The sequence below is a fragment of the Lolium perenne genome, chromosome 2, assembly GCF_019359855.2.
Source record: "Lolium perenne isolate Kyuss_39 chromosome 2, Kyuss_2.0, whole genome shotgun sequence".
NCBI lineage: Eukaryota > Viridiplantae > Streptophyta > Magnoliopsida > Poales > Poaceae > Lolium > Lolium perenne.
Window position 1 is genome coordinate 321,456,648 of NC_067245.2, and position 22,697 is coordinate 321,479,344.

Here is a 22,697-nt window from a genome sequence, read left to right on the forward strand (position 1 = left end):
CCCTGATTCTTCTTATCATGCATCTTAATTCTCGCATGGTTGTGCTACTGCATGCACATATATTTCTTGCGAATCATATATCTTTTCTAGTGCTTAATTATTTGAACCATCTTTCACCTGTTTGTTGTTTGGGCATGCCGCTCTTTTACTCTTTTTTCTTCTAATACTCCATTTTCCACAAGCTGTTGTCCTAGTGACTGTATTGACTAGTGAATAAGTAATCTAGCTTCCTGGCTTGTACGAGATCTTAAAGCAGTAGTATAGCTGCAGCCTACAATCTTTTCAACTTGAAAGGTTGCTTAAAATTATTCGAAAATTCCCCCCGCCGAAGGACCAAGTTTTTTTCTTTTTTGTATTTGGGTACTGTCAGTAACTTGTTTCTTCATGAGACAAGTAATCAGAAACGACCATGCATGTCTTCATATCGATCAGCGTGCCAACTAGCGAGCACAGGGCATCTTGAGCGATCTTTAATTATTTTCAGGCTGCAGGTAGCACCGAGAATGCCTCCACAATTGGAAGTGAGCTACAAGCTGCTGCTGGTTTGAACAAGAAGAAACAAGTCTGACGGATCAAGAAGTTGGTGTCTGATAGGAATAAACAAAGTCTACGGATCAATAAGAAGTATTCTTGAAAAAAGCACTAAGAAGCAATACCTCTCAGTGTTTGATGTATTCAAATCTTCAGTTAGCCTGTGCTCTTTTGGTTGTGTGCTAAGTTTGTCATTGATCCATGTATTCAACTGACATAAATGAACCAAGAGCTTGTGGTCAAGTTTCACTTGTGTCATGATTTCTGGTGATTTCAAGCTGTGAACTTCTGCCAACATTCTGAAGAAAATTTGTGCCAAGTGATGCTCACATTGTCTCACATACTCGTGTTTCCCAAGTTTTTTTTCCGTGAAAACGCAAAAGCCTTGTGTTTCAATGCATTGATAGAAAAAAAAGGTTATATGTACAAGTCCGAGGACGTACGAACACCACGCCGAACAACTCGACCCAAGAAAAGGAGAAAAACTAATCTAGGGGACGTGCCGGTGAAAAAACCCTCGTCCGCACATTACCCACTTAACCAATTTTTATATTCTCAAAATTCAAAATGAAAATATGAAATCAGGAAGATTTTAGTTTTTGCTAGAAATTCAGGATTTTATATTTTTTAAAATAAATTAATAATTGCATCCTACATAGAGATCACCCTCTACATCAGGCTCTGTCGTCTGCCCTCTACATCACCTGTTGTACCCAGCCTTCTGCCAGCATGGGGCAACCACCACGCAGCGTAGCGAGCCGCGGGGGAGGCATTTTTATTCTGGCGGGTGAAGAGTTGAAGATGAAGAGTTAAAGATATAGAATACATGTACGCACTATTTTACCAATACAATACATTACGATGACAAGAAAAACCAACTTAAGACAATGCAAGTGGTGAACCATTTTTAGAATTCAGGGTTGCAAGTTGAACCAAAATAAAGTTGACGGTTGTAAGGTGAACTTTGAAACAAGTTTAGGAGGGGTAAATTGGACTTAGTCAAAAGTCAAAGCTTAAAGTTCGGCTAAAACATTTAAGAAATGAAACAAACATATTATAAAATATATTTTACAGTAAATCTACTACTCCCTCCAGATCGGTTTAATAGGTGCACATAGTTTAAAACAAAGTTTAACCATTAATTTAGTAAACATAATAGAAATTATATGTATTCAAAAAATATTTTCAAGACATATATTTCATATTTTATTGATCAAACTAATGGTCAAATCAATTTTTTGAACTACATGCCGCCTATTAAACTGATCCAGAGGAAGTAACATTGGTTTTCTACCGCGAATGTTTATATTTTTATTTATAATATTGATCAAATTGAAAGGATGTTAACTTTTAACTAAATTTATAGGTCTTATTCATTGGAACAGACGTCAATATTTATTAACTGTATTTTCAAGCATGAAAACCACTGGTTATCTGTAAAAATAGCTTTGAAATTAGAAAAAAAATAGACCATGAGTTGAATTTCACCCCTCTTTACTTTTGGTCACGCTCTGCCATTGCTACTATATAAGGTTGGGAGGAGCCACCGGAGGGAGGGGGGACACGAAACCCTAGCGCATAACACCCATGTAACACATTCACATAATACAAATCTCAATGACTTTAGTCTTCAACCCTACTTTCACCGGCTACTAGTTTAGCCGATCGGTCCCTGACTTACCATTGCCCTCCTTCTCTAAATCCTAAGTCCATCATCCATGGGTATTGATAAGGTTACCCCTTGTAATACGCGGCGACCCTCCTCCTTAAGATTCACGACTCCACCATCAACAACCTTGCATAGAGAGAGAGAGATTCATTCTTGTAAAGACTAATGTAAATAAACTTATTCATAATCGTTGCTCGCAAACAAGTAGGAAGCAACTAACTTATTCTAATTCATTATACATTTTAGCAATTAGGTCTTACAATATTATGTGAAATACCTTGATTACACTGTAGGAATATTCCTCATGCTATATTTTTGGACTAATGGACCTTCAACTGGTAGGTTTACATTAGGAGAATGAGAGAATTCATGATGCTTGGAATGAGAACCAAACCCCCACCCGCTGCCGAGCACTCCTCATCTTCTCGGGCCTCTTGACTTTTGATTCATTCATCCCCTACTGACGGTGACCAAACCTAAATTCCTTGCTATTTTCTTTCAATATTTCCTTGTCTCCATTCCGCCCGGTTTGTTTCAAAATTTAGAGTGTTTTTTGGAGAGAGACTTCATGGAGTCTTCGATTTTTTTTTTTACTTCTGAGCTTCGGTGTGTAGCGTGTGTTTTTTTGGGATGTGTAGCTTACGGTACATAACCGGGAAACATTTTTTTCCCTCCAGAGAAAAAGCCAGTTCACGGATCTCCTCTTGTAGGCGATGGTGCGAACGGTGCTTTTTTTTTGTGTGTAGTATGATATTGTAAACTCCGACATAGCCCGATCAATACAATGACGACATATAAGTTGGTCCTGGAGATGGTAGATGCTCATATCCGATGTCCAGCAATGGCCAACGTCACCCGGATGCCTATGTCGAGCTTTCTCAGCCTCTCAGGAGTGCCACATGTTTGCCAAGGAGATGGCTTTTGAACGCAATATGGGATGAGAGCTTCTATTTCACTCTGTCGGATGCATCTAATCATGACGAGCTTGTTGTTGAAGAGTGTGTGTATAACACCAACAAATGCATCCGAGGTTCAAAGTCCTTCCCTAGCGAGGTCAGAACCAGTAGGTCCTCATTCACACCCTTATTTGATGGCACTATTCCGTGGATGAGCATGGGATGTTCTCACATGTGAGAGGTGGGTTGGATATGCAAGTACACTTCGTTGACCATGTCTTCGATTGAGCTTCAAACATTCTCTAGCAATGGATAGTGTATTATGCAAACTTTCACTTTTGTTTTCAGGAAGGCTTTCATAGGAAAACTTGTTTTTACAGGCGCCGGTACCTACCGGAGTGACGTCAGCCATGTGCTGACCAATTTTTTCACAAAATTGTGAAATAAATTAATTGAAACACTAATATTTTTGTGAAACAAACCATAATGACATCAGCAATGATGTCATTAGTTTCACTTTTGTCAGACTGTTTCACAATGTTTTCCATGTATCACTTTAGTTTCATAAAAGTTTCACTTGTGTTTCAATTATTAGTTTTATATTAGACAAATGTTAAAAGTCTCACCAATCTCAAAGCAGAGAGTGGATGGTGGATTGGACTCCTTTACCTACCGGCGCCGGTAAATTCGCCGCGTTGGGCTTTCACATCTCAAAATATAATCTTGAAGGTTTATGACAAAAAGTAAGTTCAAGATCACACAGTATGTCATTACATGTATAGTGTTGGATGACTCATAGTTCAAGATCCAGCCCACTAGGCCTGCCTGCCGAGCCCACCTGACCCGAGCAAGGTTGACTTCCGATCAGCCTCGTCGTCCTCCTTCTCGAGCCTCCCATCGCTGCGCCGCCTCTGCCACGGAAGAAAATCCTATACGACCGGGTCGTATAGCCCAGGTCGCTGGACCAACTCTATTGAACGACACCTGTAATACGAATCTCAAAGCAGCTGGGCCAAACTGATCCCCTACTTCCAATTCTTCTCCTCCGCTTAGGGCATCTCCAGCGGCGCGACGCAGCGACCGTTTGCGTCCGCTTTGGTCGTAAATGCGTCTGGCACCCTCTCCAGCGGCACGACGCAAAGTGACCGGGCCGTCCGCGGAGACGCAAACCTGTCCCAAATATGCGCCAGGTTTGCGTCTCGGCGGACGCTGCGCGGACGCGCAAAGTGTCCGCTGCGGTCTCCACCGGGCCCGCCTGGCAGCGAGCCTGCATGGAGGGCATCGCTTCCGCGGCCATCGCCCGCGGCCGCTTCCGCGTCTGCGCCGCCATGAATGCCGCAGCCTTCCTGTTCGCACGTGCACCGGCGGGCGGCGGCCGGGCTTCGCGCCGCCTTCAATGGCATCGTATCCGTGCGCGGCCGCCCTTAAAAGTCCAGCGGCCGCGTTGCTCCTTCGCCCACAGCTCCACTCGCACCACAACCGCCGCTGCGCCATGGGGAAGAAGAACGACTTCGAGGCCTCCGGCAGCGGCAGCAAGAAGGTGCCGCTCCCCGTCACGGTGGGGAGGCTCATGCACGGCAAATGGGTGCCGTGCGACGCCTGGTCCGGCGTGCCGCTCGGCGGCTCACCGCCGCCGGGTGCCCATCCCTCCAAAGCCTACGCGCGAGCTCGAGCGGACCAAGGAGATCCGGCGCAGAGGCGGTATCTCGCCGGCGGACCTCCGCGCCGATCCGGCGTACGCCATCGAATCCGAGCAATGGCGTACGTACTCGTCCACGGAGACGGACAAGAGACGCAGGCTGGCTTCATGGGCGACAGTGGATTATCCCTTCGGCCCCGCACCGCCGGCTCGCTGCCGCAGGCGCCGACGCGACGTGAGCAGCCGCAAAGCACAACGACCGCGAGGACGAGGACGACGACGACGAAGCCCACGCCGTCACGACGACGACGACGACTACATCGAGGCGCTCGCGCACCATAGCGAGGAGGTGAAGGATGACAGCGACGACTACGTCGGCCTCGTCTTCCACGAATGGCAGGCGAGCCATGGCGGAGGGCCGGAACTTCGAGTTCCCCGACAACATGACGGACGACGAGATGGCCAAGCCGGGCCTCCTCGTCTCCGAGTACGACGCGCCCGTGCGCCGCCGCGTTGCCCGCTACGCCACCGCCGTCATGCCGTCGGGCCCGTCCGCGGATGAAGCCCTTCGACAGCGCTCCTGGACTCGGCGGCGCCTCCTCCACCGCCGCCACGCCTTGGCGCCTCCTCCACCGCCGCCACGCCTTGGGCGCTCCCCCCACCGCCGCCACGCCTTATGGCCGGGCTCCTCATCCGCCGCCACGGCCGCAGCCACTGGCGCCTCCACCGCCGCCTCGGCCGCAGCCTCGTCAACCTCGAGCACCGCGATCGCGCCCGGCGTACGCTCCTCGGATGGCAATCGGCCGTGGGACATACCGGAGGTCATCGTGGCGGGACAGCCGACGAGGAGCAAGACGGCCACGACAAATGACCGCAGGCGTTTTAGGTTTTTTTTATTATGTTTCAGTTTTTGTAAATTATGTTTCAGTTCAAAAAAATGGTTCGTCCTAAAAAAGTGCGTCGTGCCGCTGGAGCCACCCCCGACGCAAACGGACGCGCGATCGTTTTCGACCAAAAGGGCCGACGCAAACGGACGCGCGCAGACGCTAAAATGCATCGCGTCGCTGGAGATGCCCTTACGATTCTTCCGGCCGGCCGGCCGGCAAGATGGTGTAAAAGACCCCAGGACGCAGGACCAAGGAACAAACCAAGGTAGTGATTACAGATTTCTTGATGTGCCACCCAGAGACAGGGAGCGGCCAACAAAACCAGCAACAGCCTTGACGAGGGAATCACAGGTTGCCGCTGCCGCCGGTGCGGAGAGCGGGGGCGCCGCGGAGGGTTTCCAGTCCGTCCCCAAGTAGGAGCATCGAGGATGGTGGACAGTTCCCAGAGGTGCGGCGAGCAGAGTCGCGGCGGCCGGCGACGGCCAGTTTTGTGAGAAGAAATCGATCCAATTTGGTTGAGGGGATTTGTTCGCCTCGCTTAGTCGCGTGCGTCCAGATTATTGTGTCACGTGTCACGTGTGGGGGCTGGTCCAGCGACCTGGGCTATACGACCCGGGTCGCATAAGATTTTCTTCCCTCTGCCACCGCCGACCAACTCCCAGCACTTCTGCCGCCGCCTCATCTCCCCCCCAGCCCCGGCCACTAATTCTGCGAGAGATGGCATCCCTGCGCAGCGACAAGCGCCAGCGCCAGAGCGAACCCACAACCCTGATGTCGCTCGGCGACGACATGCTCGCCGAGATCCTCTGCCGCCTCCCGTCGCTGCCGTCGCTCGCCAGGGCCGCCTGCGCATGCCCGCGGCTGCGCGCCGTCGCCTCATCCCCCTCCGTCGCCAGCCGCGTCAGGTCCACGTCGCCGGCCCCGCTGCTGGGCTACTTCATCTCGGTCGCCGGCGGCGCCATCCCGTCCTTCCACCGTGCGCTCCGCCTCCCCGACAGCGACGTCGCCGGCGTCCTCCGCCGCGGCGACTTCCACCTCGCGGGTCTGGAGGACTACGACTGGCGCCTCATGGACTGCCGCCACGGCCTCCTCCTCCTCACGGGCGACCGCTGCATGGCCGTGTTCGACCCCGTCGCCAACTCGCGGGCGCGCATACCCCACTGCACGAACGTCAGCAACGGCGGCGGCGGCAAGTCGTCCTTCCACTGCTTCCTCCCGGCTACCGGCGGCGCGGCCTCGTTCCGCGTGCTCTGCCTGGAGAGCACGGGCGGCAGCAGGGTGCGTCCGCACGTGTACAGCTCGAGCACGGGCGAGTGGTGCTCTCACTCGCTGGCGCCCAAAGGCATCAGGCCGCCGCGGAGGGGCGACCAGCACTCGTTCCACCACTACTTACCGGTGCACGCCGGCGGGCGCGTCTACTGGAGGACCTCCGCGGAAACGCTAGCCTCGCTCAATGTCGGGTCCATGGAGTTCTCCCATGTACCCCTCCCGGAGAAACTGTGCCGCTACTTCCCCTACGTTGTAGGGGACACGGAGGACGGCACGACCTGCATCGTATCCGTCTCAGCCAAAACCGCTGGCCTCGACATCAGGGTATGGTTTCTCAAGGGGGACAAATGGGATGAGCAACGCAGAGTGGATGCTTCCCATATGTTGGGCGCTGATCGCATCAGCGCGGCCAAGGTCTGCAATGTGACTGCTGGCGTCGTGCTGCTCTCCACCGGCAACAAGCATAAAGGCCTGGGGTATGTTGCCTTTAGGATAAAGAACACACCCGGGGAAGGTGGAACCAAGTTGGCGGAGTTCTTCACCTCCGCTGGATGGGTGCACCCCTATTTCATGGCATGGCCACGCCCCAGCTTAAAGGTGCCCTGATTTTTCTTATCATACATGCATCTCAATTCTATTTCACCTCCGCCTGTATAGGTGTACCCCGAGCTTAAAGGTGTCCTGAATTTTCTTATCATGCATGCATCTGAATTCTTGGTTATACTACTGCATATACGCACATATTTCTTGTGAATCCTCATGCTTAATTATTAATTTGAAGCATTTAACCTATTTGTTGATTGGCCATGCCGACTGTTTTTTCTTTCTCTTCCAATTCTCTATTTTTCACAAGCTGGTGTCCTAGTGACTAGAGAGTAAGAAAAGCAATCTATCTTTTAGCTGGTATGTACAGGATCTCAAAGCAGTAGTGTAGTTGCAGCCTATGAGGACATCCATTTTAGCTCATAGGTGTAGATGCATCCCCTGTGTAAATACGTTTTTCAGAATATTCAAAACAATTCCCAAAAAATATTAGGATGTACATCCAGATATTCTATGGTTGCACACAGAGTTTCGCGGAAAAAGTTTATTTTGTGTGGCTTTTGTAAAATAGACAATTTTGGGTGCTCCGAAATAGCTTTTTTAACAGAGACATGGTTTGTCTTTTTTTACACATGCCACAAAAACTATTCTTTGTCGGCGAAACTTTGTGTGCGAACAATAGAATGTCCGGGTATACATCACGGATTTTTTGTCCGATTTTTTTTGATATTTTAAAATTTGTTTAAAATACATTTTTCATAATGGGTGCATCTACATATATGAGCCAAAACACCAAGTCTCAGCCTACAATGTTTTCAACTTGAAAGGTTACTTACAATAAATCAAAATTTTCTCTCACTGAAGAATCGTTGTATTTGGGTATATTGTGGGTAACTTGTTCCATGTATGCCTTCATATTGATAAGTATGCGGGCCAACTAGGAAGCACAAGGTTTCAATGAAACGATTGGCAGTTCTGGATCAGGGACACAGTAGGTAGAACCTTGAATTTTGAGCCATCCTAATTTTCTGACATTTCCCATTTTCAGGCTGCTAAGACTACTAGTGAAAGTGAGCAAGAAGGTGTTGCTGGTTTGAACAAGAAGAAACAAGTGTGACGGATAAAGAAGCTGGTGTCTGTGAGAGGAATAAACCAAGTCTAAAGCACTAGAAGCAACGCCTCCGAGTGTTTGATGTATTCAAGTGTTCAGTTAGCCTGTGCTCTTTTGTTCTGCTCTTAGCTTGCAATCGAACCAAGAACTTGTGGTCATGTTAGTCAAACTCCACTTCTAGTGTCAAATCGTGTGTCATGGTGTCTAGTGTCATGGTGTCTAGTGATTTCAGCCGGTGAACTTTCTTCTAACATTCTGAAGAAAACTTGTGCCGAATGATGCTCACACTGTCTCATATACTCATGTTTCCCAAGTTTAAAGTGGTATTCCAGACAGCCTTAAGCCTTGCTCGGTTAATCCACTTCCCAAGTGGACTGAAGCGGTTTGGAGAGGATCAAGGGAATTTTAACTTAGATGGGATATATGTTACCCCTCAAGACACCTCAAACCCGGTGCATTCCTATGAAACTGAACTAGGTCTTACTATACGAGATATTTGCAAGTATCCTTGTGTACATATAAAGAACAAACAGTATTTTCATAAGAAAATAAGGAACTACTAGTACATGTGAGCTTGCATGAATAAGTTTTAAAATTAGAATGGAAACTTATGGGATATAGCAAAGTTAGAATTCCAACGACAGATATTAACAGATTTTCCTAAACAAAAATATAGATAGTTTTCTTAGATGAAAAAATAGATAGACGAAAAAATACATACTCTCACCTGTAAGAATGGAAATAATTCCGGAGTCGACATCCATTGAATTGAGTAGTCCTGTACGAGTTGGGTCATGTATGCCTGTATGGGTCATGAGCGGAGTTGGAGATGGAATAGGAGTCGGACAGCAGCCTGGGCTGCTCTTAGTAGAAAGTGCCTCCTCTTGTGCCTTGGGAGGGAACGAAGTCAGGCTGTAGGTGGGCCTGTCCGTGGGAAACCACTTCTTGGCCACCTCTGACCGCCAGCCCAAAGCGGGAGGCCACTTGCTGCACTTTTATTTTTCTAATAGGAAGTGGCGTCCAGTCGGCCCACTTTAGCCCGCCAAGCGCATGGGCCGTTGGGCGTTGGCGTGGATTTCGCTCCAAAAAGAAAAGCGATCGCTGGGGGATCAAGCGATCGAGGCTTGTAGCTGCTTATTCCTTCAGACTTTACCCACTAGCTTTTTATTCCTTCAGATGTATACTTGCTATAAATTATACATGTATAAGCAGCGTCCAGAAATTCAGAGTATTTCAAAACAATACAAATGGAAATACAAATGGAAATGATAGGAAAATGTCCCATTAAATTCAGAGTATCTCAAAACAACACAAACAGAAATGACAGGAGAATGCCTCTCAAACACATGAGCATCTCTTTTAAAAGGAGAATGCCTCTCAAACAATGGAACTCAGTTGCATCACAATTATACTGATATATGTTAAGCTAGAGAAAAGCAATAAAAGACAGGCAGATGAAGGCGGTCTACATGGACCATAAGGCTCTACTGATTCGACCAGGCGAGGCAAGTTCAGAGACAAGTTCAGAGGCAAGCTCAGTTTGGGCTTCTTTTGTTGCCTGATCTTGCTGCTGCTTCTCTGCCCAGTACTTCTGAAGAGGCGGCCCAAATATCACGTTCCCAGAAATCACTCCAACCCTGAGGCATTTACCAGGCAGAATGACAAAGTCAGAAGCAGGTATACGACGATAGTGAACTGCAAGCACACCAAGAAACAACACTTGCACTGACCAGTAATTCAAGAGCTACAATAGAAATAGCCGCAAGAATGCACAAAGAACTATGAATGTATAATGTTGTCTTGACCAGGTGAGATACCTAGAGTTAAACACGATGCAATGACCACTTTCTTTCACATTGTACAAGCAGTTTGCATCCCTGTATCTACCCATTAAACATTCTGCCAGCAACATTACTGAACAGACACATTCCACTATCAATACCTTACTGAGCAAAGTAAATGGAAACTGGGCACAAGTGGTCATGAAGGCATGGTATTCTGCACTTCACAAACTTAAAACCAACTTCATAGCTTCGCTAAGAACTCACAAGCATCTCAAATATACCCACATGCTCAGATCTATACTCGTCCAAGAAATCTCAGAACATCAACATCATGAAGCTCCCTATGATATTATTACAAGATGAAATAGAAATATAGGATATGGCTTTACAAATTTTGCTACAACTGCAAATATAAGTCGTTTGATCAAACAAAAAGTTAGGAAGCACATAAATTTTGCACAAAGATAACTATCCTAACCAGGCACACTAGCAATAGCATTCATGAACAGATGTTTCTTAGTGAAATTCTCAGAAAAAGAACATTGTCAATTAAACTGACTACTCCGGTCTTTCGTAAATAGACTTTAGCCTGTCTTCATTATACAACTTTGACAGTTACTTTTTTGTATCAAATATGTAGGCAAAGGTAACAAACTAGATATAAAGTTAACAGACTAGCTACAGCATGTCAAAAACAAACGCCATGAAGGAGATATAATTTCAGAGTACCAACCTCTCAGGTACATATCAGTTAACATATGGCACATCAGGTACCAGAGACAGGTCCAACCTTATCCTCTCCCGTTGAGAGTCGTTTCCAGCTCTTCTCCGCCGCCCCTTTCCTTCCTTCTCTCCGGCGGCCTGGCTGGCCGGCGAGGGGATGGACTAGGTGGTTGGCTCCTCCTCCTGTACAGAGTAGATGTAGTGGTAGTTCTTTTGCTTTTGTGTTGTGCCTTTGTGCCGTGTGGGAGTAGGTCGTCGGAGCGTCTCGACCGGCTCCGGCGCGGCCTAGGCTTGGTGACTCTCGCTGCAGTGCTCTGGTGGCAAGAGCTCTCGCAGGCGGGCGTGCTGGGCTTGGGGATCTCCGCCAATAAGGTCGGGAGTTGGAGCTCTGCTTCGTTTCGGCAGCCGCACGCCGGCGAGCGCCGTCGCGCTTCTTCTTTGTTGCTCTTCCATGTAGGAATGTGGCAGAGGAGGCTGAGGAGAGCACAATGTATAAGTGAGTATTTCTACATCATGCTGAGCTCGAGACAAGGCCCCTCCCCTTGTCCTGCCGTGTTGGTTAGGAAGTGGAGAAGCTCTATCTCGAGTTCTTCCATGCCGCAAGAAGGGGAAATTGCGACCGCTCAAGCTTTCCGCAGTCGGAAGTCGCTTCTGCGGAGTTCATACACGGAGGACGTGTTTGCCGAAGTGATTCAGGGCCATTGGAGGCCACTCCGCGCCGTTTGGTGCATCCTGCACCGCGGTTCATCTTCAACCTCCGATTTGGAGGCCTTTGTCGGAGCCCTGCGTCGGAGCTCGACTACCTCGAGTCTTCAAGTGGTTCGTCCCCGAAGGCGTCGTGGTGACCGACGTTGTTGGTTCCTCGCTGGTGTAGAGGCCGTAGCGAGCTCAGATCCCCTCTTCTACTTCGGCGTTCATCGCCTTGAGGTTGCCAGCGAGCTTGGTGGTGGAGACTCTGAAGCACCTGATTGCTTTTCCTTTTTTAGTGCCAGGGTGTTTTTTGTAATGTTAGAGGCTTTATCTTCAAAATCTCGGTTTCTTAGGGCGAGTGTTGTAAAGGGCCTCTATGCAAATTTGTACCCACCACGTGTTATCAATGCAGCTTCGTAGGGGTCTTTTTGACCCCTGTCCCTGTTCAAAAAAAAAAAGAAGGTACCAGAGACAAGATGATCCACCACTCTTTGTTCTTCACAGCGGTTTTCCTGTCCAGCATTTGTAGGTTCTGCAGCAATACAAGTCAAAATAGGCCACACGATACAAATGTATGAAATAGAGTAGATGCTGGAAAAAGGTACTTACTGCGAGATCTAATCCAATCACCATAACACATCAATGCCTCAACAGTTTCAGGTGCTAGGCTACTTCTGTGATCTGTAATTACTCTCCCACATGCGCTGAACGCAGATTCTGAGGCAACCGTTGAAGTTGGTACAGCTAGCACATCACGAGCCATGTTGCCAAGGATTGGATACCTTTCCGAGTTCACATCCCACCACTTAAGGATGTTGAAATCTGGTGTACAAGGATGGAACCCTTCTTCAACGTACTGTTGCAGCTCATTGCGGCATCTAGCTACCTTAAGCTTTATATGCGCCTGCCAATCCGAGAGAGAACTATCAGCCAAAGCAACCTCCTCACCACTTCCTTCTTGTGACAAAATTTCCATATTTTCTTCAAACTCAGCTGTATATTCAGTAAACAATACTTCCATAGCTGTCTTGACTTCTTGGATGTGCTTACCCGCATTAACTCCAAAATATTGCTTCAATCGGAACTCCACGTGCTATAAGGTACAAACGTAAATGGCAAAAATTATGTGCAGCAGCAGAAACTTTTGAGAAAAAAAGAGATAGATAAATCGCATGTATGGTACAGGTGAACTGATCCCAGTCAGGAAGAAAACAAAAAATATGTACAGCATGTGGAAAAACAAACGCCCACCGTGGGGCTCGAACCCACGACCACAAGGTTAAGAGCCTTGCGCTCTACCAACTGAGCTAGACGGGCTTGTTGAATAAAAATTACAGAAGTGAAAACTATACCAACATTATTACAGCAGTGCTTATAGCATGACTAATACTGCTGAATCCCTTCAAAAGATACGACTGTGATCGAACAAGCAAAGTCCTGTAAAAGCACTGGGACGAATATCCCATCATCACCTATGCACGCGACAGGTTGGAAGGAGAACAAGGAAACGTTGTGTACTTGGCCTCACCTCTGCAGATTAGCATCTGCTGGAAGAACTGCAACTAAATAAATAGAGGCGGCATCTCCTGGAAGGAATTTGAAGTTGTCTTAGCACAGCCTTTTCGCAGCTACGAAACTTCACATATTCTATTTGTTACTAATGAGCCATAGAAAGCTCAGGTGCAATCCTGTGTAGATGCGCATAGGTCTCCAAGGTTTATCTCAATTCTCACATCACACGATGAAGAACCAAGTGCACAACAGTCAGAAAATAATTCAGCTACAAAGTACTAACAATTAAAACATCTTGTTCCTACCCCAGACATTCAGAAGTTCACGTGGACCAACATTAACGCTTAACGGGTATCAACAATTGGACATATTCTCATTACCCATCAAGCACAAAATATGCACTAGAAGATATGCTACAGATATGATTATGAAATTGGTGAGCAGGGTGGAAATCCTTGCATATTGAAATTTAAAATGACAGTTCGACAAAAGCACTCTGTGCCAAATACAGGATGTGCTAGCTTGCATACTGAAACTTAAAATGACAGACATGCTTGTCTATTGATTTGCTGATATCGACAGGAATAGCTGGAACAGGAAGTCTCATTTTACAAAATTATGGGATGCAGCATATCTACAGAATGGTTTGTCCAAGGATCCCCAATCAATTCAGTTTAGGACCCAATCCGTTTGATCATCTAACCGTGCAGCGTTAAAGTCGATGGAAACATGCCAACGAGATAATTACAACACAGATGGGTGGAAGAGTATACCTTCTTGCGGATCTTCTTCGGCAGCTTCCCATGAATTTCGCTGGAAATCTTTGGCTCCCCACCGACCTGCAGTTGAGGATCCCCAAGAACATCGCTGGCCGCCGGGACCTCCTCTCCGATCTGCTGCTGAAGGGACGGCGTGAGCTTGGCCATGGTGGGAGAAGTGGAGCGGAGGGAGGGAGGGGCTGCTGATTGAGCAGAGGGAGGGATCGGAGGGAGCGGCGGCGGACTTTCACCGGCCATGGTGCGGCGCCCATCCAAGGAAGCGGAGCCAGGGAGAAGTATCCAAGGACGACGACCGAATCCATCGAGGCGGCGCAACGGCGGTAGCGAACGCGTAGCGGAAGCCCACCAAGCTTTTTCTCTTCACCGTGGGTGTTCGTTAAGAGGCTTTAATTGGGCTGGGCTGGCGGCACCGTGGACAGCCCGTGACCACCTACAGGCATAGAACGAAGCACCACACCAAGCGAAATAACGAGCCAGCAAAACTCCTAGATCGCCGTCTCGCCACCGGCCGACTCAAATAAGGAACCTGATGGCGCTGCGCTCTCTCCTGACCAAGTGTCCGGCCCTCGGACTCAGGTCGCCGGCAGGCCCCCTTATGGGGTCCGTCCACGCGCTCTCGCCGGCGGCAGCTTATCGTCCTATGTCTTCCCACGCTCGAAAAGTAAGAGCATCTCCACTCGTCCCCCCGAACAGGCCCCCGGCGAGCGTTTTTTCCATCCGGACGGCGAAATTCGGCCCAGTCGCGCCCCCGGTTCCTCGTTTTCGTCCGGATTCGGGCCTAAATCCATCCGGCGATCCCACGCCCCCCCCCCGGCCCCCCGGGGAGCGCTCGGGGACTCCGGACGAAACGAAAGCGCGCGAAACGGCGAGGAAACTTCCCGCGCGTCTGGTGGCCCCAACTTGTCGGCGAGAGAAACCGATCGTCGTCCTCATCGCATCGTCTTTCGCGCGCTGTAAAAGCCTGCCGCCGGTCTGCATTCGCCGGCCACGCGGCGAGTTAATGTCGTCGTCTTCCGCGCACGCATCGTCTTCCGCGCGCACTAAAGGCTGCCGCCGGTCAGCTCGCCGCGGACGCGTCGCAATCCCCGCGGCATTTAATCCCCGCGCCAGCCACGCCTATATACGCTGCCGCCGTCGCGAGGCGTACCCCGTGCTTCACTCTCCCTCCACTCTCCCTCTACTCTCAAGATGGCGTTCTACGACGACGACGGCGCAGCCCAACAACGGCTTCCCCGCCGGTCGCCGCACGCGTGGGAGGGGCACCTCCTCCACTGGCGGGTACCCCCGCCCGCCGGACACGAGGCCTCCCGGCGGCGGGTGGCGGCTTAGTGCTGGCGGCGTACCACTCCCGCCGCCGCCTCGGGGCCACGCCCTCGACGTCGCCATCGAGGAGGCGCGGATGACCATGACGGACGAGGAACGCGCCGAGCCACGCCACCACCCCGACAACTACACGGCGTGGAACTCGTACTTCCCGCGGCGGTGGGAGCGGGAGCCGGCGGCCTACGACGGCCCGCCGCCTCCGCTCGCGCGCAACAACGCCGCGGGCCGCCGACTCAAGCCAGCTCGCCGAGGAGGAGGCGAAGCGCGCGGAGGAGGCCGCGATGGCGGAGGCGATCGCCAGGTCGCTTGCCGACATGGAGGAGGAGAAGCGCGCGGACGACGCCGCATCGGATCGGGCCAGCGCGATCGCGCCGCCAGAGGCGGAGCAGCCAGCGGCGGCTGCCGGACCCGGCCGCCGCACGCCAACTCGCCGCCCGCGCCGCTCCAACCGCCAACGACGATGTCGCGCGGTACCGCCGTCTGCGACACCTCCATCCGGCGTCGCCGTCCCCGTCGTCGACCTCGAGTCCTCCGACGACGATCGGTACAAGCCATCCCCGGGGTGGGGAGACGCCGCCAGGCAGCAGCCAGGCCGCGCAGACGAAGGCCAACGACGACGGCTCCGACGACGACGGCGACGGCGACTACACGGTGTTCTACCGCCATTTGGGCATGTAGAGCGCCGTGTTTTAAAATTAGCGTTTGAATTCACCTAGCCGAATTCGAAATATAGTCGAATTCGGCCTCTATGTATGAACTCCGCCCGTTTTAGTCTAAATATCATTAAATTTAGTCTATATTCACCCGAATTTAGCCGAAGTTTGTCAAGTTTCCGTTTTTTAAATTCGCATCGTCGACTTCGCCTGGGCACGCGGCTGGGAAACTACTGCCCCCCACGCCAAACCTTCCTCCAATCCGGACGAAAATTTCGCCGGATTTGGGCGTGGGGAGCGCCAACGAGTGGGGATGCTCTAAGTCCGCGTACATAATTTCGGTTCGATTTTCTTACCGATTTGAGGCACACGCATGATGGTGTTTAACTGTCCCGTAACCTGGATTGGATGTACTCACGCCACGGTCTATGAAATTGCCAGCGATACGTGGACCCTGATCCGAGGTTTAACAAGCTAATGGAGACGCTAGACAAAAAGCTTGCCGAGAGCAACAAAGCTCACAGGTGAGCGACTATATCTCTAGATAAGTGGTATTGCGCCTGCGCGCGCCGCTTCGGCCTGAATACTTGTTTTACGCAACAGGAATTTGCATGTGCAGGGATATGATGGCAGTCCGTCAAAAGATCCTGGATAAATTGAATAAATGGGATAAGCTATCAAAGGCAGTGTGTTATCCTCTCAATGCCTGCTCAGCCTTCGTGTTGTTAGTCGTGTTCCCGGTTTATAGGTTATGATGAATTAGTAGTAGTAGTAGTAGTAGTAGTAGTAGTAGTAGTAGTAGTAGTAGTAGTAACTGTAAGTGCTAGGATTTGACATGAAACGTAAGAACCATATATTCATGATGTGTTGCTTCTCTGAATAATGGCAAGAACACTATTTATGTCATGCATGGTCTCTTCTTATCGTTGGCAAGGTGTGGACTGAGGTTCTAGCTCCTAATACGGGCTAGTTCTGGCCATCTCAGAGCAACTCCAATCGTTGGCACTAAAAACGGTTCCTTGTCTGTATTTTTATAGTTGGTGAAAAAAAAACAGAACTCGACTGAGTCCTCCATCTTCCGTCTTCTTCTCTTCTGCCGCTTGCCAAATTTTGGGCAGCCATTGTCGCTCCAACTTAATTCCCAACACCGGTAGCCTCGCCGCCACCTCCGTGACATGTTCCTGGATAGATTCCATTGAAGAACGGCCTCACATCGGTGGTGCCGCCGCACGCCCACCTCTGTTGCTGCTGTCGATCTCTTCTGTGGAGGGACTTCTATGTCTTGGCATAATCTGGACAGAAGTTGCTATGTACAATCTAATAAAGGTTACTATCAGATCAAAATCAATAATTAATTTCAGGTTAAGGCTCTGGAAGCCCATAAAACAAATTAGAAAGACCAGACTGAACACGCTTCAACACATGCCCTGTTATCATGTAAGTGATGAAGAGCAAAGATACAACCGTAGCACAAATAAGATGATGCATATCCCCCGCAAAAAAAAAAAAGATGATGCATATTTTGGCGGCATTTGAGAGTTGAGACAAACAACTACAGGGGTACACACCCAACCGAGCTACACTGTCAGAGTTAACATATGTAACATGTGTCGATTCCTTGATCTTTCCTTCTTCTCGCTTGCAACTAAATGAAAATAGAAAAACACGGTTAACAATCTCCAAAACACATCACAGTGAGTAGTACAGAAGTATATGTGCAACAAAAAATGTTTATAGAGCTGATATACCACAGTTAAACTAGGTGAAGCCAGGGGAACTTCATACACCAAAGCTCTTGCATGTAGCATCGAACGTAGATGGTTATCACGGTGGAACTGCAAAGAGAATCAAGAGATTTTTTCCGATAAAAGAAATATATTAATATCGATAACGCAATACCCTGATGCTAGTGCGGATACACGCACCCCCAAAAAAAACTAAGAAACCAAAAAAAAAAAATAGCCCCGCTACGGTATTTCGGCCCTACAAGCAACAATAAATCCACCACCACGATAACACCAGAACTACAGTCTCTCCAAAAAGCGAGGCCGTCAAGAAAGAAACAGTGCACAAACACCATCGTCGCCCGATTAAATGATCTTAGCTTTTCACCCTGAAAATAGTCCTCGCTCTCAAAATAATGCCTTCAACTTAGCCGTTGTCAGGCACAACCAGTTAAGACTAGACCTTTAATTTTCACCCTGAGAGTTAAGACTCTTAATTCACCTATGCTGCCCCCACCACTTGCATATTGCTACTGCGAAACCCAGACAACAAGCAAGTTCCTCAACTACAGACTCGAAACTCCATAGCTAGTTGAATATTTTGCGCCTATGATTTTACCATGGAACAGCTGGTCATCTGATGGCAACACAGAATAGAGTTTCGGGTCGCTCCCTCCAGAACAAACGGCCAGGATAAAAGCATGGGTGTGTACGACCGAATACCACCCGATACAACAAACTCCACACATAAGATGCACTGTTACATTCGCTGGCGGAGCTTTCCGGAACTCATCACTCCAGCCAGATCAAAGATGAAGACCAAGAGGAAGGAGGGGTGGGGTGGGGGGCTGGCGGCGGAGGATTTTTTACGGTTCCTCCCATCACCACGCGGGGCAAGAGGGGAACCAGCGGCATCGAAGGAGAGCCTAGCTCAACTGGTTGGGAGAGTGGATGTACATACCCAACACCTGAGTTCAAATCCTCACATACACGAATTTAGGTTCCTATTTATACTTGAGGCCTAGGCTGGTACTCATGCAATTTATCTTGAGAACTATGCTTTAATCTTCACCAAGATTAAAAATCTTAGTACTCATTCTTAATGGCCATGGGCAGAGGCCGGGAAATAAAATTCTCCCCATTTTTAATTAAAAGAATCAAGAGATGCTGGCTTAACACGCCACCGGCAGAAAAATGGGGGCTCTGTCAGAGCATCTCCCGTAGATGTTTTATTTTAGGGCACCAAATAATATGCGCTGTCAATTGGGTATAATGGAATAATTCAGAAAAAAATAGACCAATGCCAACTGATACTAATATTTGCAGTCTTTACTTCCTCTACCTAGTTATTTTCTTTTCACCATGTGAGCTTGTAAATGGATGTGTTCAAGTTAAAAGTGAGTTGCCAAATTAATATGCATTTATATTAAAAAAGTACAAGACAATATATGATTTTATACACCCAAATATTTTGCAACTACATAACATACTTAAGTAAATCATTCAAAATTGCAATTGTTGGCTACTTACCACATACTAGGCATTCAGATTACACTAGATACATCTAATTGAAATCGTGTAAATTAAACCTTAAGTTGAGATATTTAAATGTAAAATATCCTATGTGCACACAATACATAGAATATATAATACTCTCTACTTGTACAATGCGAGTAAAGAAATTAACATAGCCGGCCAATCATGACATTTTTCCTTAATTTGGGATGGTAAAGAGTATGAGCGGATATTTAATCTGATTATTAAATCCTCAAAAGAAGTTTTACACCTCTAATATATGAGAAATATATATCTAAGTTTGTGAGTTCTAGTTATATATATGTATGAAAAAACTACACAAATTAATTACAATAATATTCAAATGCAGAGGTTGTTAAATTATTGTTTTCTTGTGTGGGCCAACTAATCTCGTAGTTGTGTTGTTCATCTATATGGTTTCTTTACATACTATCTCTAATCACAAGGTGTTGTCATAGAAACGGTGTGAGTATAAAGTGTTGTTTAGCTCAGCAACATCCAGTATTGTGTTTGCTTTGTCATAGATAAACATAAATGAAGTGTACAATTTCTTATTGGGAAACCATGCAATGTAAAATATTTTCTGAAATATACAATGATATACCTTATTTACATTATGTAATTTATAATTATTTTCATCATGTTTGCTATGAGTTGAATAGGATAAGAGGCGCTCCCTTCGCCAAAAGCAAAACTTCTCAACTTTTTTGATCAAACTGATGGTCAAGTTGGAAAAATAAACGCATGGTGTACAATTAAACTATGTCAAGATCTTTGGTTTCAGTCTGCACTCTTAGCAAGCTAACTGTGGTTTCGGTCTACTCTCTTAGATGTTCTATTTTAGGGCACCAGATAATGTGGACTAACAATTGGGTAAAATGGAAAAAATTCAGAAAAAAAGAGCAGTGTTGGCTGATACTAATATTTGCAATGTTTACTTTCTCTTCCTAGTTATTTTATTTTCACCATGTGAGCTTCCAGAGACTTGTACTGCAAATGGATGTGTTCAAGTTAAAAGAGAGTTTACCAACTTAATGTGCATTTATATTAAAAGAGTACACGACAATGTAAAATGATTTTATACACCCAAATATTTTGCAAATACATAACATAATTGAGCCCTTTTACGGTGATTGGCACGGAAATCTAGGTTTCGTCCGATTCCGTCATGTTTAAACTTTCGTGATCATTGATTAAATTAACAATACCTTTTGCCAATTTGTTAGGATGATTCAGCATCAGGAAACGTTGTGCGAGCGGTCGACTAAAATCAAGGTTTAAAATAGCGGTGGCCTACTTCAAACACTGTGGACACTATATCGTGCTAATAGCGTGCTATATTTGAAATAACATATAAAAAAACCATAGATATAGCCTACAAATAAATAATTTCACCCAAAATGAAGGATATATAGTCTAAAAGTGGACTTAATCATACATACATAACCACATACAAAAAATAGTTTCTAATTTTGGAAGGCTAACATCAGCATTTCATGAGGCAACAACATAGTATAAATTATTTATCAACAATCATCTGCATTAGCGATATTATCTTCCAATTCAGAAGAGGCATCGACATATTGCAAATCATCACCACGAAAAGGTGAAAGCAACTTCTTCTTTCTTAAAGAGGAATATTCGGACCCTTGGGCTAATAGGTTGGAGAAAATAGCGCGATGACACTATTGTGGATGAAATAGGGTCGTTCCCTTCTTTAAGGAGTCACTGTGGCATCTTTTTGTGTACTCTAAGTGAAAACCAAAGATCCCTAAATCAAGTGATGGTGGCGCTGCTGCATCCTGATCTTCTTGAAGATGTCACCTTGGGGGCTTGGGATTCTCACACCCGTGTGACTCTCCTGTTTGAATGGCGGAGAACCTCTAAGGGGCTGGCCAGCTGGCATATGCATTTTGTCCAGCCTTTTTTTGACGCGCGGCTTCGTTCCATATTCTTGCATGAGAACAACTACAGGAGAGCCTGATGTTTCGTTGGCTGTACTTTTCGTTCTAGGCTAGAGACTAGAGTAACAGGATAAGCCAAAATTAGTGGCGTCGCCGCCTGATGATCCAAGCACCACAGGAGAGCAGCACGTCTGCGAGGTGGCACGTCGACCAACAGAAAGCGAACGCGAGGTGAGACGCCGGATGAGACGACGACATCTCTACACTTTCAGACGACGTAATCTGTCGCTTGCACTGTCTCATCTAACGAACTACCGAAAGACGTAATCTCTCGGTACCAGTATGCCGGTGCGAAGGTGCATCTGGTGGAGGCCGCTTCCGAACCGGAGCGACGGCGCGTCTGGGTCCAAGGAAAAATCGGGCCTTTTCCACGTCGTCAACGCCGTCGACCGCCTTCCTACACACCTGCGCATCGCTCGCTCGTCCCCGGTTCCCGCCTGTCCGAACACGCCCCATCCAGCAAGGTGCACCCTCTGTGGTCTTTTTTCTATCTAGACTAGATAGTTCTAGACAGACTTGATAGAATTTTCCGTCACAAGTTTATCTAAATTTCAAATTATCTAAATACTTTTTTAATGTATAGATATATTTTTTTTGGCAGAAAAGGCATAATGCCACATATTCTCTGAAACCATCCCTTACAAGAACATTCTCACAAAAAGAAATAAAACACAAGTCCTTGAAAAGTTCAGCACCATCGTTCTTCTGCATCCCTCGATGATATATGCGCCATTAGCAAAGCTCGATGCCGCCTCATGCCCTCGAGCGTAGCAAAGCTCTTGTTGGAGAAATCTTGAAAAAAAATAACCATGCACTTGTAGAAGCAACGGCCGGGAAGTCATCGACGTAGAGCAGAAGATGCCAGTGACCACGATCTCGCTGTCCCAGAGAAGCTAGTACCGAGAAGAGCCGGGAGATAATGCTAGCTCCGGCCAGACGGGGATGGGGGACACAAAACTCGTAGGCTCCCCAACAAAGCCGAACCTGGCGAAGCTTCATCAGGTAGAGGCGGAACTTGAGGACCTCGATACGTTGCGACATCATCCCCTCTATTGAACGATGCCGCTGGAGACAAAACTATAACACGCCAGACCTAGTGCCCAGCGATCGGCTCCAAACTTCAACCCGTTGAAGCTCCTCCATGAAAGAACAATGATTCGGGGCGGGCTAAAGGACCTTTATTCTCATCGCCGTCGATGCCCCTACATCAAAGACGAACAACTCAAACACCCTACGGAAACCGGTCATCCTGATTTGAGGTTCCCCCACCCTCCAACCGCCAGAGTGGCTAGCGGAGGACAGGGAACCAGCGGCAGTAGTGCCGACGACCAAGGGTCAATATATCACTTTCGCAATCGCTTACTGCCGAGAGAGCTGGAAAAACTGTTCAGTTATGTGCAATGCATAGATATATTTGAATCTAAATAAACCTACAATATTCTTTTATCGACGGTGGGAGTAGAG

General features: G+C 47.6%; 2 protein-coding genes, 3 long non-coding RNA genes and 1 other non-coding gene across 7 annotated transcripts; 2 read left to right on the plus strand and 4 right to left on the minus strand.

The window, feature by feature from the left end:
• Positions 1-6,239: 6,239 nt before the first annotated feature.
• On the plus strand, positions 6,240-8,880 carry LOC127336630 (uncharacterized). Its single transcript, XM_051363464.2, has 2 exons — positions 6,240-7,488; positions 8,483-8,880. Exons 1-2 carry the CDS (start codon positions 6,340-6,342, stop codon positions 8,549-8,551), a joined length of 1,218 nt encoding a protein of 405 aa, XP_051219424.1. The 5' UTR covers positions 6,240-6,339; the 3' UTR covers positions 8,552-8,880.
• Positions 8,881-9,866: 986 nt separating this feature from the next.
• Positions 9,867-11,441, minus strand: LOC127336629 (uncharacterized). Its single transcript, XR_007873434.2, has 2 exons — positions 11,063-11,441; positions 9,867-10,182 (listed from the first exon to the last, which is right to left on the minus strand). It is a non-coding gene; the product is annotated as an uncharacterized lncRNA (long non-coding RNA).
• Positions 11,442-11,708: 267 nt separating this feature from the next.
• On the minus strand, positions 11,709-14,371 carry LOC127336625 (zinc finger BED domain-containing protein RICESLEEPER 3-like). Of its 2 annotated transcripts, none has more exons than XM_071826820.1 (3): positions 14,028-14,371; positions 12,352-12,646; positions 11,709-12,274 (listed from the first exon to the last, which is right to left on the minus strand). In XM_071826820.1, exons 1-3 carry the CDS (start codon positions 14,268-14,270, stop codon positions 12,117-12,119), a joined length of 696 nt encoding a protein of 231 aa, XP_071682921.1. In that variant the 5' UTR covers positions 14,271-14,371; the 3' UTR covers positions 11,709-12,116. The 2 variants fall into 2 exon arrangements, with proteins under 2 accessions (XP_071682921.1, XP_071682920.1); XM_071826819.1 differs by having other exon boundaries at positions 12,352-12,835; positions 14,028-14,366.
• On the minus strand, positions 12,987-13,059 carry TRNAK-CUU (transfer RNA lysine (anticodon CUU)). Its single transcript has one exon. It is a non-coding gene; the product is annotated as a tRNA-Lys (tRNA).
• A 96-nt stretch (positions 14,372-14,467) lies between the features above and the next one.
• LOC127336627 (uncharacterized) lies at positions 14,468-16,793 on the plus strand. The gene is made up of 3 exons (XR_011752861.1): positions 14,468-14,694; positions 16,451-16,533; positions 16,629-16,793. It is a non-coding gene; the product is annotated as an uncharacterized lncRNA (long non-coding RNA).
• A 630-nt stretch (positions 16,794-17,423) lies between these two features.
• On the minus strand, positions 17,424-17,940 carry LOC127336628 (uncharacterized). The gene is made up of 2 exons (XR_007873433.2): positions 17,758-17,940; positions 17,424-17,654 (listed from the first exon to the last, which is right to left on the minus strand). It is a non-coding gene; the product is annotated as an uncharacterized lncRNA (long non-coding RNA).
• Positions 17,941-22,697: the final 4,757 nt, after the last annotated feature.